The sequence below is a fragment of the Heloderma suspectum genome, chromosome 1 (assembly GCF_057233095.1).
Source record: "Heloderma suspectum isolate Gila_16-S chromosome 1, 16-S_ref, whole genome shotgun sequence".
NCBI lineage: Eukaryota > Metazoa > Chordata > Lepidosauria > Squamata > Helodermatidae > Heloderma > Heloderma suspectum.
Genome location: NC_139458.1, coordinates 162091053 through 162109183, shown reverse-complemented (window position 1 = coordinate 162109183; position 18131 = coordinate 162091053). Strand labels below are relative to the sequence as shown.

Genomic DNA, 18131 nt, shown 5'->3' with positions numbered 1-18131 from the left:
CATCACTACAATTACACACAAGGGTTACTGTTGGAGGCCACAACACATGATTTTTAAAAGGTAGTTAGTTTTTTCCTCTCAGGATTTTGAAATTCTAGCATTTTTATCTGCCGATCTACACACATTACTATGTCGATAACGCCCAGGTCTTGGTAAAATGGTAAATCTGCGGCTGGATTGTACTACTTCAGATTGCAGGTGGGTGATCACATAACTGAATTTTCCTCTATAGAAAAATGACAATAACCCTCCACATAAAAAACCAGGCATAAAAGTTCTAGTCTAGCCTTTTTCCCTAACATACTAGATTCCTATACATAGGAATACTGTTTAGTGGGAGAGCATTCCATCATGTCCGCTTCACTTGTGGTACAGTTCAGACATAAGATTACCATCTCCATTTGAATTAAGCCTAAAAGGACAAGATAAAGAGGGTTCAGAATGCTGTAGAATCTGAAAAGCAGGAGGGATACCTTTGCAATAACATGCTAAAAAATAATGTTGCTTTGGAAATATTACCTGATTAGTTTTGAAGACTTGGGTAAATATCAAATTCAAAATATATGTTGAAAGGGACAGTTAAGATGAAATAAATATTAACGGTTGGATCCAGACATGCCCTGCCATAAACTGAAGGCCTCCTTCTGTTCATGGAGGGAACCAGGATCCAGGAGAGGATTCCTGTTGGAGGAAGGTGGTGGCGGTGATTTTTGCCAATTCTACCTTACCCCTGCAGGGTCCAGCACCACCTCCCATGCTGCTCTGGAGGTGGAACAGCTTTTCAGGGGGCACTGGGGAGCTGCAGGTGGAAGGAGTAATCGGCAAAATTTGCCACCCTGCCCCCTTCTTCCAGCACCAGTGGAACTCTGCCGAGTGCAAGTATGGATCCAACCCTAAGACTCCAGCAGAACTCTGCTTGCACTAAATAAGAATTTAAGGTACTAAAAAGACAAACTCTTTTCTAACATAAGGAAGAAAGTTGCTCATGTGCCCCTTCTCAAAACTGAGTGAAAGCTGATTGACTGGTGTGGTGAGGTGGGGGAGGCAAGCCCCAGATGGAAACCTGCTGTTGCACTGGCTTCTGATTGCTGATATCACAGCAATCAGAAGGGGACAAAATTTGCTTCTGAGTGCATCCACATCTCATTAGGCAAGTTAGGCAAAATAAACACTCACACAGAGCTCACCACTTTGTTCTGACCTTGATCTGCCTCATCTACCTTTACCCTATACTCCCTTTCCCTTGGCTGTCTTGTCTTTTTGTTTGTAAGCCTGATGGAAGGACCTCCCTCCCTCTCTTTTATTAATGTTTTGCTTTGGTAGACAATAATTTTTTGAAAAGGATAAAAATAAATGGAACAAATTAGCCAGTTGTTCTTCTGCCCAAAAAGAATGATATTTAAAAGACAAATTAGAAATTACAGATGGGAAAAAGATTTCCAAGATCACTGTATCCCATTGTAAAAGTTCAATTTATTCTTGGAAAAAATTGAACATTACTAGATGTTTGTTTACAAATCACAGTCACTGAGAAAGCTGGAGAAACAATACTTAATTTATTAAGACTCAGAGGACAATCTCTGTGATGAGCTAACATTATGAAAGGCTGACCTTTATTTGAGAACACAAATACAAACTGGTTGGAGGTAGAAAGCGAAACCTAGCTCAGTAAATTGTAATGAAATGACTGATAATGAAAACTAGTCAAGAGAATTCCGCTTGAACCACTATCCCCCCCAAAAATTCACACACAGCTCAATGGCATTAGCAGTCCGTAAAATAGTTATGCCATTTTCACATATTTAAAACCATGGGCAGTATCCAACTGTGTCATTTTGTTAGCACAAATGTTGCACTAGCAGAAACTAGGTTCTGAACTATGCCCAAGAGAAGAATACAACTAAAGTTACATTTGTTCAAGTGCGGTTGTGCAACCGGTTCTGTGTTAGGCTTGTACAACCCATTGTGCAACCCACTGTGCATAACTCTTGTGCAACTTGTTGCACAATGTGTTGCGCAACCCATTGTGCAAACATAATGGGCAACCGCTTGCACAACGGAAAGATTCAGAGGAGCTCTGTTAGTGATATTTGAGTTTGTAGAATGACACCACTGGATACTGCCCCATGTTTCCTGTTTATATATATGCTGAAACTTGATGCTTGCAAGCTGATTCTCCACCACCATCATCTGAGTTGTGGTGACATGAACATTTTAAGTTCTGAAAGGTCAAAACAGAAGCTGATTCACACAAGCATCACCACTTGATTACTATAACATAAAGCAGTGACTTACAATGTTGGAAAAATCACTGATGTGGTAATATAAGAGATTTTAAAATGGGGGGCTATTTCATATAAATACCTCCTATGTGAAAATAAGATAGCAGTCACCTAATATTCTTCTGCTGCAAAAATAAATGTGTAAATCAGTCTTCAGCCATAAAAACCCACAGAGACACAAGGCATTGAGTCCTGGTCAGAAACTACATTTCTTGGAGGGCCATTTTGTCACTGGAGGGTAGAGGGCAAAGACTTTGGTTCCCACCCTTAAAAGTAGTCTTGCACTATAGATGTGTTCAAGGTCTTTCCAACACCTCCAGATGACCCTGTGTGGACAGCAGTGCAGGCCCAGTCAGGACAAATATCTAGGCATGGGGGATACTCCCAAAACTATACTGAACCATGGGTTGGTTTCATTAATCCCTCAGACCCAAAATCTATGACAGCTTCCACCTGAAGAGAACCCAAAATGTTGTTAACATTGGCCAGTACTTGTATATTTCTTAACTGCTCTGCAGATGACTGGGACTTGGGAGACCGCACTCAGCCATGAAGCTTACTGGGTGACTTTGGGCCAGTCACTGACTCTCAGACTAAACTTGTTGTGAGGATAAAATAGAGAGAAGCAACAGGATCATGTATGCTGCCTTGGGCTCCTTGTGGGAAAAGGCAGGATATAAATGTAACAAATAAATTAAATAAGTCTACAGATAGAAAAAGAAACAACATTCTAACTGTTGCTAAAAGATTAAATGAAACACACCATAGGAAAGACTTCAAGTGGTTGAACGTGAATGAAAGTAACTTGGTTACTTTTCAAAATGTCACACTTAGTGTAGCAAGATGGGTGGAACCAGAAATTAATTCTCAATCGCAGATACTTTTCAAAATCTCACCAGCGAGTATGGTAGAATCCTGTCTCTCTGTGTTATTTCTTTTCAACCCAGCTTAATGCATAAGCATACTGAAAGAACTTCTGAGCACCAGTTATATAAACTCAGTTTGGCAGAAAAATATGTTCTTTCCTATGTGGATGCCGTACTCAATACTCGCTTCTGTAAAACAAATTATGCTTCGAGAAACACATGTGTAACCTACTCTTTTTTCAAACAGGTGCCAACTGAGGGGAATCTAGTGAAATATTTTGTCTATATGGCACAAGGAAGTCTCTCTTTCTCTCTCCCTCCCTCCCTCCCTCCCCCACATCCTTTTGGCAACTTTGAAGAGCTAAACAGAGTTTGTCTATCAGAAAGAATGTACACCGCTTTTATGCATTTGGTATAGAATCCTAGTATCATTTGCTAGGCTACCTCTTCAATTAGTATCTGAAACTAAGGGTTAATGTGAGTTTCAGATCCTGGATAAAGGGAAACCCTACTCAGCTTTAACCACAGTTGATGTTTCTTCTAATAAACTGCTTAACCATGTTCATGGATTCCATAGAATGACTCCCGTTTTACTAACTGCAATTAGCAGGGAGCCAGTAATGTTTGCAGCAGTACATGTAGCTCTCTACAAACATGCATATGTGCACACAATGTATGTATACAGTGCATACACACTAAGCTATCCGGTTCAGTGATCTGAAGAGAATATTAAATGTTTATTAACTACTTGGCATAAATGGGAAGCTCTTGTCTCTCAAATCTGGAACTCATGGGGGACCAATGACTTGTTTGTATGGGCAGTATCCAATGCTTGCATGGGCAGTATCCAATGCTGCCATGAGCCTGTGCTGATTATGTTGCACTAGTAGGACCCACTGCTAGCACAACAGGAAGCCAGTGCTTCCTAGAGCAACCCTGGAGATGAGCTGAAATGCTCATTTCTGGAACAGAATGGGACAGGTCAGTGAAGCTCACTTCTGCAAGCTTCACTGACCTGTTCCATACCAGAAATAAGTATTTCGGCTTGTTTCTGGTTGCTTTAGAAAGCACGAGCTCCACATTGTGCTGACACATAGGCAGCATTGGATAGTACCCTATGTGTGTCATTAGTATGCAGTAGAGAAGTTGAGCTTTTGGGGAGCCTGTAATCACAAATTCCTTTGGAGGGAGGAGGCAGCTTCTGATGCATTTCTCTTCACTACTGTGTACTAGCACACACACCCCACACCCCTCTCTGCAGCATGTTCTATCCGTCAGTTACTGATTTCATCTTGTGACACTGCCTGTCAGAAAACTGGAGATACAAGATGATCAGGAAGCTGCTGTCACTCCCACCCTTTTCCAAATATGTTCATTCAGGAATTCCTTATTTATCTTTATTTATTTAAAATATTTATAGGCTACCTTTCAAGGCAGGAGCCCTCCCAAAGTAGCACACACCAATAAAATTCACATAATAAAAACACAATGTAGTAATAAAAACAGCAAACATTCTACAAACAAGAAACCTACAACACACAATTGCAGCTACAACCCAGTACAGTAAAACATAATTAGGGGAAGCCAGACTAAACAAGAAAATTTTCAGGGCCTTCCTGAAAGCCTACAATGATGGGGCCTGGCTGACCCCCAATGACAATGCATTCCAGATGTGTGGCACCACTAGGGATGTATGTATTTTCTTAAATCCGTTCTGTCTGCGTTTCATGAATTGTCACGCGTCTTTTGTTCTGTTGTCCGCCCATTGATGGAATCCGGGTTTTTTAAAGGGATGTACAACAATTTCATTCCATTTGCACAAGTACACACTTGGACTAATGTGTGCTAGCACAAGTGCAAATTTGTGCAAATCTCTCCCCCCGCAGTAAATAAGCAGTCTGCAAGTCTACAGAATCTGCACAACTAAAAAAAAGTTGGTCTGCTGCAGAATCTGCAGGTTGGATTCAAAGCAATCTGAACTGATTTGAATATGTTGCATATTTCTCCAACATCCCTAGGGGCCACTGCAGAAAAGGCCCTCTAATTAGGCTTTTAGAGATTTAAGTAACATGTGGGATAAAACAAGTAGCTGTAAAGCATAATGGAGGATTTTTCCTTCATTAAGGGTTCAATCTTATGAATGTTTAGACAGAAAAAAGTCCTACAACTCCCAGCATGCTCCAGCCAGCCATGACGGCTGAGGAATGCTGGGAGTTGTTGGACTTTTTTTCTGTCTAACCATGCATAGGACTGTGCCTTAAAGTGCTTCTAGCTATAGCAGGTAGACCAGGGAAGAAAGGGAAGGGAAGACTCTAGGGAGCTCATAACCTTTAAACAATTAGCCACAACATAGAGATAATATTCATTATACTGTAGAATATCTTGACGCTATACAAAATAAACATAACCTCAAACTTATTCAACTATAGTCATGTCAAAGCCAACCAAAGTAAGATCTTAAAGCACTATACACATACACCAGGGAGCAAATACCGAATTGGTTAAAATAGATTAATATTTTATATTTTCTTCAAAGTGAAGCGTTAATATGCAAGGTGACATTAAGTGACATTTTGAAAGAACTACTAAACAGATGGGGCACTGAAAGATTGACACAAATACACTGGATAGGGCAGACAAACTGAACAAACTTGTTCCTTCATTGAACAAGGAAGGAAATGGAAAAAATAATTGAAAGATATGACTTTTAACTACAAGACTCAAGTATATGTGACATGTTGTTCTTCTGAAGTACTACTAATCATGTCAGGAAGTACAGCTGATTAACAGGATTCAGTTATTCTTGAGGTTTTTTAGTGTCTTCTGATAATTAAATCAGATACTGTAATCACAAAAGCTGAAAGCTCGGCGAAAAGATACAAATTAACAGATTCTAGTGCTGTTAAGATGTGTACTTGGGAACAAGTAATACTATAAAATCCTTGATTGTTTAAAAATGGCTAATCAAAGACGCTAATGAAATCCTCTTTTAGTCATAAAGAAAAACAGAGTGGAACCATTATTCAAGTATTAATCAATGGAAAATACTTTTTATACCCAAGAAATGTAGACTATCCAAACCACAAATATGTTGCTGATTAAAATTATGTATGTATATGCATAATTATATGTATATGTACAGTCAGGGCCAGAAATATTGGAACAAGGATAACTGTTTTGGCAGTTGGCCTCTGTACACCACCACACTGAAGTTGAAAGGAAACACACCCAGATGGGAGCGAAGTCAGGACTTTCAGCTGTAATTCAAGGGGTTTGACAAAAGGGGGCACTAACCATTCGGGAAGTACAGCCAGTGGCATACACCCCCCCCCCATCGTTGGTGTCTCATAAGTAATGGAACGAATGGCTGACAAGCAGCTGCATGGCCAGGTGTGGCCTATTTCCTGGGTACCCCATGACCAATCAAGCAGATAAAAGGCCTGGAGGTGGTTCTGAGTGTTACATTTGCATTTGGTAGCTGTTCATTGGAACTCCCAACATGAGGTCCACAGAGGTGTCCATGTGAATGAAGGAGGCCATCATTAGGCTGAGGAAACAAAATAAACGCATCAAAGAGATAGCAAAAACAGTGGGAGTGGCCAACACAACTGTTTGGAAAATCCTAAAAAAGAATTAGCTGGCAAGCTCAGAAACAGCAAAAGGCCTGGAAGACCACGGAAGACAACTAAAATGGATGACCGCAGAATTCTGCTCATGGTGAAGAGGAACCCTTTCACAACATCTAGCCATGTCAACAGCGCTCTTGCGGAGGTAGGCATGTCATTGTCAACATCTACCGTCACGAGACGGCTGTATGAATGTAAATACAGAGGCTTCACAACAAGGTGCAAACCATTGGTAACGCTCAAGAACAGACAGGCCAGATTAGCCTTTGCCAGCAAACACCTAAAAAAGCCCGCCCAGTTCTGGAATAAGATTCTTTGGACTGATGAAACCAAGATTAACTTGTACCAGAATGATGGGAAGAGAAAAGTATGGAGAAGGAAAGGAACAGCTCATGATCCAAAGCATACCACATCATCTGTCAAACATGGTGGAGGCAGTGTTATGGCATGGGCATGTATGGCTGCCAATGGAGCCGGGTCACTGGTGTTTATTGATGACCTGACTGCTGATCAAAGCAGCAGGATGAATTCTGAAGGGTATAGGGCTATACTTTCTGCTCAGATTCAGCCGAATGCTGCCAAACTGATAGGACGCCGCATCATATTGCAGATGGATAATGACCCAAAACATACAGCAAAAGCTACCCAAGAGTTTCTGAAGGCAAAGAAGTGGGATGTTCTTCAATGGCCAAGTCACCTGATCTCAACCCAATACAGCATGCTTTTCACTTACTGAAGACAAGACTGAAGGCAGAAAGACCCACAAACAAGCAGCAGCTGAAGGCAGCTGCAGTAAAGGCCTGGCAAAGCATCTCAAGGCAGGAAACTCAGCATTTGGTCATGTCATGGGTTCCAGACTTCAAGCATTCATTGCCTGCAAAGGATTTTCATCCAGGTATTAAAGGCGATCCTTAAGTTTGAAAGGATGTTGGCTTGTTCCATTACTTATGAGCCACCGACGATGGGTGTGTGTGTATGCCACTGGCTGTACTTCCTGAATGGTTAGTGCCCTACTTTTGTCAAACCCCTTGAATTACAGTTGAAAGTCCTGACTTTGCTCCCATCTGGGTGTGTTTCCTTTCAACTTCAATGTGGTGGTGTACAGAGGCCAACTGCCAAAACAGTTATCTTTGTTCCAATATTTCTGGCCCTGACTGTATATGAATAACCATATCTATATCTATCTACACACGCATGCCTCAGAACAGTAAATGGATTAAGACTCCTTGTGTGTTGTTTGCCATGCTGCTTCCTTTAAGTAGACTTATCATGGCAGATCAATCCTCATGGGAAGCATAATCAGTAATGCTTTCAATCACTTTTGTACACTGTGGCTTTACATTCTGTTAAGATTCATTCTTGTTTCTTGGAATCTATTTCACTGGGGAATCCCAGGAAATCACCACAGGTAGGGATGAAGAAAACACAAGTCCAAGATTCCCCCTATAAATTATATGGTTCTTTGGGTCACTGTTTTTTGTTATTAACTTGAACTAAGATGCCTCATGAAACCCAGCAATTTGTGAAACCGTTGAGAATTTAAAAACTAGCTATACTCTTCAAGTTTGTATTCTTAAATGCTTGGTGTGGCATGTTGGAACTATATTTTCATTATCCAAAAAAAGTAGTAAGAGCTGTTTTAGCATTAGAGAGTGTACATGTGTGCATACCATGTACACAGAGATGGGGAACCTTCAGATCTTCAGCTGTTTCCAGCCTCCAGAACCTCCCCATCCAGCCTGCCAAGGCCAGGCCAAAGCCCCACCCCCTCTCTGCAGCTCCATCCCATCAGGGAAAGGCAAGGGAACCAAGCCCTATTGGGAACCGCTGTCCCAAGACGGCTGTAGTGCCTTGAAGCAGCAGTCCCCGAAGGCTTCCCTCACCCTTTGCTTTCCATGTCAGGAAAGGTGAAGGGTGACGGAAGCTGTGTCTATTGGAAGCCATTGTCTCAAGGTACCCGGAGCACTTTAAAATGGTGGTTCCCAAAGGCTACCTTCCCCCTTCACTATTACTAACAGCTATTACTGTATATAACAGTTATATACAACTATAACAGTTATAACTATTTCCTGATGAACTGAGTAACGGTAAGGTGGGGGGAGACTGCAGGGAGGGGAAGTTTAATCTCCCTCCCCTGTGATCTCTTTGCTCCCCATGCTACTTAGCTGATCAAGAAGCAGCTGAATAATGGTGAAGAGGGAACTGCTTCTCTGGGAACCCTTGTTTCAAAGGAGCCATTTCCAAAGCAGTCGCCTTTTGCCACCGCTGCTTAGCTGTTTCCCACTGAACAGAGCTTTTGGGGTGGTGGTGAGGACAGAGATCTGTGATAGCGTATGTGCATATGTGACTTTTGCTGTATATTTGTGGTGTGTGTGCATGCATGTCCAGCTCTGCAGTATTTGCTATATCTGTGTGTGTATGGATGGGAGCGTGTGTGTGTGTGTGTGTGTGTGTGTGTGTTTAGCATTGACAATAAACCCTTTAGAAGATAGGTCAAAATAGAGATAGCTTCTGGTTTATAGAAACCTTTCCTACTTGCGTTCTGCACAATACTCAACTTTCAAACATTCCATTAAAAATCCACTGAAATTACACCACCACCACCCTGAAATGTTTGGTGTAACTAGCTGGATGTTCCCCTCTCAGTGACTAACATGCAATTATAACTACCAATACATAAAATGACAACATGAAACATAAAGATTAACTTATCTTGGCCTCAACTACCTCTGCTAAAAGCCAGAGCAACCTTTCCCAACCTGGTGCCCTCCAGATCTGTTTAACTCTATGTACCATAATTTCTAGTCAGCATGGCTACTGGCATCCCACACTTGCTGGGGGATTGTGGGAATTGCAGTCCAATACACTGGAAGGCACCAGGTTGGGGAAGGCTGAGCTAGAGGTTAGAGAACTTCAACTGGCACAGAGTAGCACTTGTTACCTTTGCTTAACAGAATTTTTTTTTAGAGGCTTTCATAAATAGCCTCTATTTGTCAAACACATCCTTTGCTTCCAGGCATCCTCTAAAATGTGTGCAAGGACTGTGGATGTTCCCAGGCCCACCCTTTCTACTGAGAAATGAGGGTGACTTAGGGGATGCTCTCTTCTAGAAGAGAGATGTGTTCTCTCTTCTAGAAGACTGGATGGTCCTGAACACTGTTTCATACCTTCATTCTCTGGAGACATGCACGTAGCTCTCAAGGGAAAAAACCAACAAAACAAAATGTCCTTCATAGACCTCACACAGTTATCTCTCCAACTGCACTGCTTTCTGGCTAAAGAAAATGCCTTCTAGTCAGTGCTAGGAGATTTTCTCATTCAAGATATTGCTAGGCATGTGAAAATAGGTACATTATTTAGCATTAAGATTGCAGGAAATTTTCTATTTGCAAGTCATAAAGCCACTAAAGAAAAGAGAACATGCTGTCCCATTCTAAAAGTGCTCATGGCCTAGTCTACTATTGGCCCCTTATAAATAATGCTTTTAAAATAAAACTCAGCTCAAGGGATCTTTAAACATGTAAGTGCAAGGTAACTCCTTAGAGATGAGTGGCTTAGAAAATCAAATTGTAACTAAAATTAGAGAAATCAACTCTTGTATTTTTCTTACAGTACCCACAAATTCCATAACATCAGAATCTATAAGCAAGTTTGGCCAGAGGGCTGCTACGCTAGGATCAATTACCTACCACAAATGAGAGGGTTATAGTAAGTCTCCCTGGACTATCCTAATGACTTAAAATCCTGTAGCTGTCCATATCTTGGCCCTTCTCTTCCACTATGATTGGTGTTGTGAATGCACTGATTATAAAGGAACTTTGGTGTTAATAAGGATAGGGAATTTGTTGACAGTATTTACAATGCTGACCTTTTAACTGATGTCAATCAAATGGAGATCCTTTGCTAAAAAGGAATACCACTCACTCTAGAAATTTCACGAATGGCAACACGGAAGCACTGTACTTAATAGCCAGGTGTGGTATAGACATTAAGTACAATTAGGAGAGTTTATGATTCTCATATCTGAATAAAATGGGGAAACTATGCTTTATTCAAAACCACAAACAGAAACTTTAAACTTCCTCCTCTGGTTTGTTGTGATGCCTAAACTGGGCCACTATCTAAATGGGATCCAGAAACATGTATCCGATATACATCACCATGAGTTGTACTTTCAAAGTCAGGTATTATCTTGCTCTTGTCTGATGCAGCTATGATAATATTCTTTCTGGTGTAATACATCTGACTGATTATGACGTAAAACAGTACACGCAAGACTGTAGCCTTAAATAGGGCTTTTGATCCTTTTGTCAAAAAGCTCTTTAACAAATACATCTGTTGGACATTATTTTCTGAAAAGTACCTGTCAGATATTAATTTAAAAATTTAGTTCATTGTAAGACTTCAACTTTGTGTTCAGCTCAAAGTGAATTTGAACAAAGGATTTGTATAACATAGTAACTCACCTTCCAGAAGTTATCAACTTTGCCATAAACAAGTGACTGATTCTGCCTTTTAATGACATTGAAGTGCTTGATATCACTGGAATTCAGATATTGTTCCACGACAAAGCCAAGGAAACTATTGTCTGGAGTGTGAGCTGCAAACCAAACAGAAAAAGGTCAGTATTGTGTCGTTATGTATCATCATACTACTGGTATAAAGGAGATGTTGTACAGCTAATAAGTGCCTACAAGTTATCTTCTGCTTTTGGTCAGGTTCAAAATATAAGACTTTAACCATTTGTTGCTAGGCTGTTTACTTAACATTGTAGCATGTGACACAAACAGAATTGTGAGAACATACAATTTACAATATGTGCATATCTTCTTTGGACAAGAAGTTTGGACAGAGGCTGTAAAATGCTTTATTAATAAGACGCTATGGTCACAGTTGAGTTACAGAAATATGGTAGAACTACTATGGCATAAGTCTGATAAAGCTTTCCCCACCCCCCACCCCGCCCTCCACCCATTTCAACCAAGGAATCAATAACTATATTGTTAGTGCAATAAAATGCCAACTAGAGTGTGAAAAATTAATTGGATTTAATGACATCATAATGAATATCCTGCATTTTTTCTTATTTTAATATTGACTAGCAATTAGATCAGTAATTATCTCCAAGAAACTATTTTAGCACTTGGAACAACTGAAAAAGCAAGACATTTAAAGATGCAAAGATTAAACCAATTCATACACAGGAAGCTAACAAAGAATAAAACAGCTTCCAGAGAATACCAACAATGATGGGTTCCTGACCCCCAAGAAGTATCCCCTCAAGAAAAAGCCAGCATAAGAAAATTGTTACGGTGTAGTATAGCTAACTTGTTACCAACAGGAAAATTTAATAATCTCTTACTACCATGTCTGCACCATAGATCTGTAATGAGGGTGCTGTGAGCCTAAGATAGCATTACAAATTTCTTCATCTCCTCTTGATTTTGTTAATTTTGGGACTTAATTTTGATGATAGCATGATGATTCTTCCCAGATAACCCCTGTCCTGAAAAGCAATTGCTTTTGTAAAAAGGTTAACTTACGAAACATTGTATAGAACTGTTGTGGATTAAGGTTCCATTTCCCCCATGGTGTTTTGTGGCCTTTAGATTGGGCATAATGAGCATGGTTAAACTCTGGTTCAGTCCCAAATGAATCTAGCACTCGTAACATGCACCTGGATGAAAATAAAGCAAAGCAACAACAAAATTAGTTATTGACTACCACATTTTCTAAAATTGAAACAGAAAGTAAATGGTTCTGGCATATTTGAACATTAAAGCAAATATTTACCAGTATATGCATCAATAACTGTACATGTTTACTTCAGATAACTGCTTATACCGAAGGAAAATATGGGAACCAAATAGTGATAGGAACACTAATGGCCAATTTACATTGACTAGGTTCGCGTGATCATGAAGGGGGAAATAAGCCACAATGGCAGTCGTGTGCTGGGGGAGGGGCTGCATAATTACTCTCAGCAGCATGGCTTCTTGTGCCATGAGAACCCAGCCAGGGTTGCTTGTTGCCACAGGTAACAAGCCACCCAGAACCCGTGGGCTGTTGTAGGGTTCTGGGTGGCTTGTTGCCATGGGTAATGTGACTTGGTTCATGTTTGCATGACACAAGCTGTGCTGCCAAGAGTAATTGTAAATCCCCCTGGCGCACATGTACAGGGGGTGGGAGGGCAGTCACCATGGCTTATTTGATCACACAAACCTAGCCACTCTGAAGCCAGCAATTTTGGGACACAGAAATGCCCCTCTCTTCTAAATTTCAGGTATTACTGTCCTTACTCACAGATGTCAACCCACAAATGATTTGAGATAATATCTTTGATGATAAATAATAAGTTAAAAATGATATAATGTAAACAGTGTTTAAAAGGCACTCCCAGTGCTGGAACAGGGAGGGGGGAGTTGCAGGAAATTATTCCATGCTTCCATGAAACACCCATGTTCTAAGTCCCATTGTCTCTTGCTCTGCAGAAGGCAAAAAGATTTGGCCATATAAAGGAAATCAGTAGTTTTCTTTAGCACCATTAGCTCCACACCTATTTGGAATACAAATGCCTAAAAGAAGAAGTCATAAAAGCATGGACAGTCTTCTGCCTTTATATAAAGCACTAGATTCTTATTTCAGCACAGAATCTCAGAACAATTTACAGCTTTAATGCAACATGAGAACAAAACTGCAAAATCACAAAGCAATACAGATGACGGTTATGTTCAGTTTGCAGCTGTAATTCAAAACTTTATGTTCAACTGCTTTCAATGAAAACATTTTACAGCAGCAGAATTTTTTTGGATTACACCAAAAGTTTGTCAAGAGTCAAACATTATTTATCTGCAGTAAATCATGCAGCAGAAAGAAGCAGTTGGGTTAGACAGCGCAAAGCAGAGTGGGATCTGAATGAAAGCATTCCATTTTAAGCCACATGCAGGATGTGGGGTGATTCTTGGAAGATAAGAATTAACAAAATGGCTAGGCTGAATTACTGAAGTACAGCAACAGCTTACATAACATTTATTATTCTCCTCATTGCATTAAAACTGATAACGAAGAACTGAATAATCAACTGAGTCCTAATATACACTAATTCTTTTCTTCAAACATTTGCTTTCTTAAATGTGAGCAAACCAAAATTAAGAGAAAGTATGTAACATGATTCCTAAAGTTACTTCACTGTTTAAGTTTCTTTCTCCTCTTTGGTCGGGTACACACCGACATAGCGTGGCATAAAATAACCAGGAAACACAGAGCTGAAGGAAACCCATAGAACTGGTTCACATGATCACCACAGCCCACCGTGGCTTATTTAAGCCATGATGGGTTGCAGCGTGTGTGGGATGCCATTTTGAATATTCAGCTCCCAACAGGGAGTTGCCAGTTTGCTGTGTCATCCGAATCCAGCCTGTAGAGGCTGTGTGAAGGTTAAACAACCTTAAGGGTTGCTTAACCCTCAAACAACTGCTGCCCTGGTTTGGACATCACAACAAGCTGCAGCTGGGGCTTGAATAGGCAACTTGGTGACCATCGTGCCTTAAATAAACCACAGTGGGCTACGGTGATTGTGCAAACCAGGTCATTATCTCATTCAAGTCCCAGGACTGAAGGCAGGGTATCCTCTACTGGAACCCATTAAGTACCTCAAATGTCCGTAAGAGTGCATATTGCATACATCTCAAAGACAGTTTATTCCATTACTCAGCTATTATTCACTAACTGAATAGTTAACCAAGTTTTGTCTAATGTTTGAAACTAAAGCTACCTTTTTCCAATTTGAACCCAATGCTAAAGCAAAGCAGCAAATAGAAGTTGCGGCAACAACTTTATTTCAAGTGGTTAATCCACTGGTAAAAAGAAAAACAATGAGGTTTTGTCAGGGAGAAGGTGGGAAGAAAGAATGCTGCCTAACAGCATCTACTCACTTTCTAGAATCTGGACTTCTGTGTCATTGTAAGCTGTGGTTCTTTAAAATGAGGACTGAATATATGTTGTCTACTCATATTCTTCTATCATGTTTCAGCAACTAACAGGCTCTGTTCAGATGTAATGCCAAACTGTAGCTCGGTGTTACATGAAAAGGTGTATTATACATTATAAAACTTCTCCTGTACACCTCTTTGTATAATACCTCTATCATGCCTCCCCTTACTTGCCTTTTTTTAAGCTAAAAAGCCCCAAATGTTGTAACCTTTCCTCATAGAGGAGCTGCTCTAGCCCTACAACCATTTTGGTTGCCCTTTTCTGTGCCTTTTCCAATTCTACAACATTTCTGTTCCCACAGTGGCCAGCCAGGTGCCTATGGGAACCCAACATGAGCACAATAGCATTCTCTTGCATGTGTTTCCCAGCAACTTGCATTCAGAGGCATGCTGCTTCTATTGCTGTAGGTAATATATAGTGACTATATAATACGTATGTTATAAAAATGTTATAATAATACCATGTTATAAACCTACTCTCCTTTGTCTCAGCTTCAATCAATTACTTCTATTTTACTACAAACCATACCTTGCCATTACATTCAAACCCTCAAAATATGGATTGTGCTTTGCCTCAAACTAGAATTGCAAGCCATAGTTTAAAGCTGCTTTGATCCTTTGGTTTGGAGAGCAAGCACAAACTATGGTTCATCAGTTTGGGCACAGTGACAAACTTGGTTCCATGAAAGAGGTAGTAACAAATTGAATGTGTGGGAGAACAGGGAGAGTATGTGTATACCACTTGTTCCCACAGCACTTATTCCCATAGGCTTGGCACTACATCTTAGCAAAGATTTCATTTGTTAAAAAGCCCTGGGCTTTTTAACAAATAAAATCTTTGTTTCATGGGTTGTTGTTGATTTACAAATAAAATCTTTGTTTCATGGGTTGTTGTTGTTGTTGTTGTTTTACAGATAAAATCTTTGTTTCAGCATCCTGAGATGTTTCTCTTCTATTCGTGGGTCTATTTTGGATGCTCTCCCACATTTGCTCCTTTTTTTTTATTACATCCGAGCAACCAAGACAACGGAGAGAAATAAACCATGACCAAACAAAAATAAAAAACAATCTAAAAGTCCAAATAACAATATATTACAAAATATAGTTTTAAAAACTTGTTTACTATAGCCAAACATTTAAAAAGAAAAATAGGATGCTTAAAATACATTTGAATATATTATTTACAAAACGATGTCCTCACTGCAAGACTGGGAGTAATAAAACTTATACATAGTGAGTAGTGATCCCAACTGCCAAGCATGTTTCAACCATCTGGTCTTCCTCAGTGGCACATAAATGACAATTAGCAGATTAGTTACTCCACAGCTGAATCAGATTCAGACTTGCATAAATCAGGAAAGAAACTAATACTTACTGATAGTGAACCCAGGATGGTCCAAGGGTTTTCTTAAATTGAGTGAGTCCAACAATGTCAATATAAATAAGTTCTACTACTTTATCGCCTTGTGTAGGGCAGCCAGATCTGTTACCAACAACCTTCTTCATAATCCTAGTGATAAGAAAAACACATACACACACACACTTCAAGCAAATTCCTGCATTCACATGAATGTTTAAAAAGAAAATTTGGTCCTATCAGTAAGTTTTCATTCCTCCATTTCCAGAGACAGAATAGCTAACAAGGTAGTATGAGTATTCTTCCTGAACAGAAGACAAGATTCTTGAAGAGGAGCGTCTGACCTGGAGCCATTGGAGCCCCAAAAGCTTGCCCAACGGGGTATCCTCACCCAGAGGTAGATACACTCTACATTTGCAGGATCTATTCTGTATTTTACTATATCCCTGAAGCCCGCAACCGGAGTCAGATGCAAAACAGTGGCTCAGGTAGGCAGATGTTTGCTAAGAATTAAGGAACAGGTTGCCTCTGAGCACAAGCTCAACTTGGGAATTTGTGATTAGTACAAGAACCAACCTCACAACTCCTTTGGCATAAACCCCACTCCTAGTTTCCCTGCAAGCATTCTTTTTCAGCAACCTAATTTAGAAGATAAAAGCTATTTAGATGTTCCTGTTAGATAACTGGGCATCAGAATGCTTACTGATCAACAGCAAATCATACAGACCTATCTTCTGCCAAACCCTGGCCTAACCCACAAATTATCAGCTCTGATCTACCATCTTAATGACTAATATGACTTGTGCTACATGGTTTTCCTGTCTTCTCATTGCAGGCCCTTGCACACGAACACGTCCCAATGTGCTCACTAGGGTTAGGAGAACATGTAGTATGGCATGAGAAATTATGCAAGGGAGCTGCAGCAGGAGATGGAACCAATCAGAATGGGGGGGGGGGAATCTTGTGTGTGGGAAGTACTTTTCTGCTCATGTAGAACACCTTTGGGCAGTATCAAATACAGCTGCTGTGTTCTCACTATATCGGTTGCACAAGTGGGACCCACTGCTTATGCAACAGAAAGTAACAGTTCAGAATGCAATCCCAGAAACAGTGGAAATGCTCGTTTCCAGACTGGAATAGGTCAGTGGAGCTTCCTTATTCAAGCTTTGCTGCCCTGCTCTGTTTAGGAAATAAGCATTTCTGGAACCACTAGCTTCCTGTTGTGCTAGCAGTGGGTCCCACTAGTGCATGGGACAAATTAGATACAACCCTTTGTATCCAAGGCTATTTTTCCTATCTTGACCATACACTGCTTGTTGCTTGGCAATAATCCTCACAGATGACCTTGGGTTGTCTTTTCTACTATAGCCCTATGCAGATGTTCAGAAAGGGATTAAAATCAAACCATGAGTAGAATGAGTGCTCCAGGCCCACAGCTCTCCCTCATCATGTTTGTTGCTTTCAACTCATGGGGGACAACAGTCTGAAGATGAGAGTGTCCTGTATGTGTGGAAGCTCTCCACACAAGCCAGAATGTGGATTTTTCAGTGTTGTGGCTCTTGTGGTGAGTCCCAACGGATACAGGAAGCTCTCCTTTTCAGACAGTTGACCTCCATGAGTTGAAGGAAACAAATGCAACAAGGGACAGGGGCAGGCTGGAGTGCTCCTTCTTTTCATGCATTGATTTTAATCCCTCTCTGAATGCCTCAATAGGGCTATTGTGTCAGATAACCAAATATTGTTTGTATCACTACGCTTGGGTAGTACTGTAAGATGTAGTAGATACCTGGGCGTACTATGGTGTGTGGTGTGTAACAGCTCTTCCCTCCCTTCCCAATTGTGATGGCAGGTGGCCTATGATTAAAAATGTGAAGGTCAAGAAAAAAAAATGTTTTTTCCTGTATTTTTTCCCCCAAGGACCATTTTTGTTTTTTTTCTGAAATACTGGGAAAAATGAACAGCTTTGGATTATGAAATATCTTCTTTTAGAATGAAGAATAAAATATTTA

The 18131-nt window shown here is 40.4% G+C and overlaps 1 protein-coding gene across 10 annotated transcripts in view; it reads right to left on the bottom strand.

The window, feature by feature from the left end:
* The window catches only part of MGAT5 (alpha-1,6-mannosylglycoprotein 6-beta-N-acetylglucosaminyltransferase), a 197722-nt gene that overhangs the window by 44955 nt on the left and 134636 nt on the right, over nucleotides 1–18131 (bottom strand). For all 10 annotated transcript variants that reach the window (XR_014784184.1, XM_084808742.1, XM_084808752.1 and 7 more), the window contains 3 exons: nucleotides 16141–16275; nucleotides 12318–12451; nucleotides 11241–11374 (listed from right to left, as the gene is read on the bottom strand). Coding sequence is in view for 9 of the 10 variants with exons in the window: in XM_084808742.1 (XP_084664868.1) it covers nucleotides 11241–11374; nucleotides 12318–12451; nucleotides 16141–16275 (403 nt within the window). In the remaining variant the exon portion in view is untranslated. The remainder of the gene's footprint in view (nucleotides 1–11240; nucleotides 11375–12317; nucleotides 12452–16140; nucleotides 16276–18131) is intronic.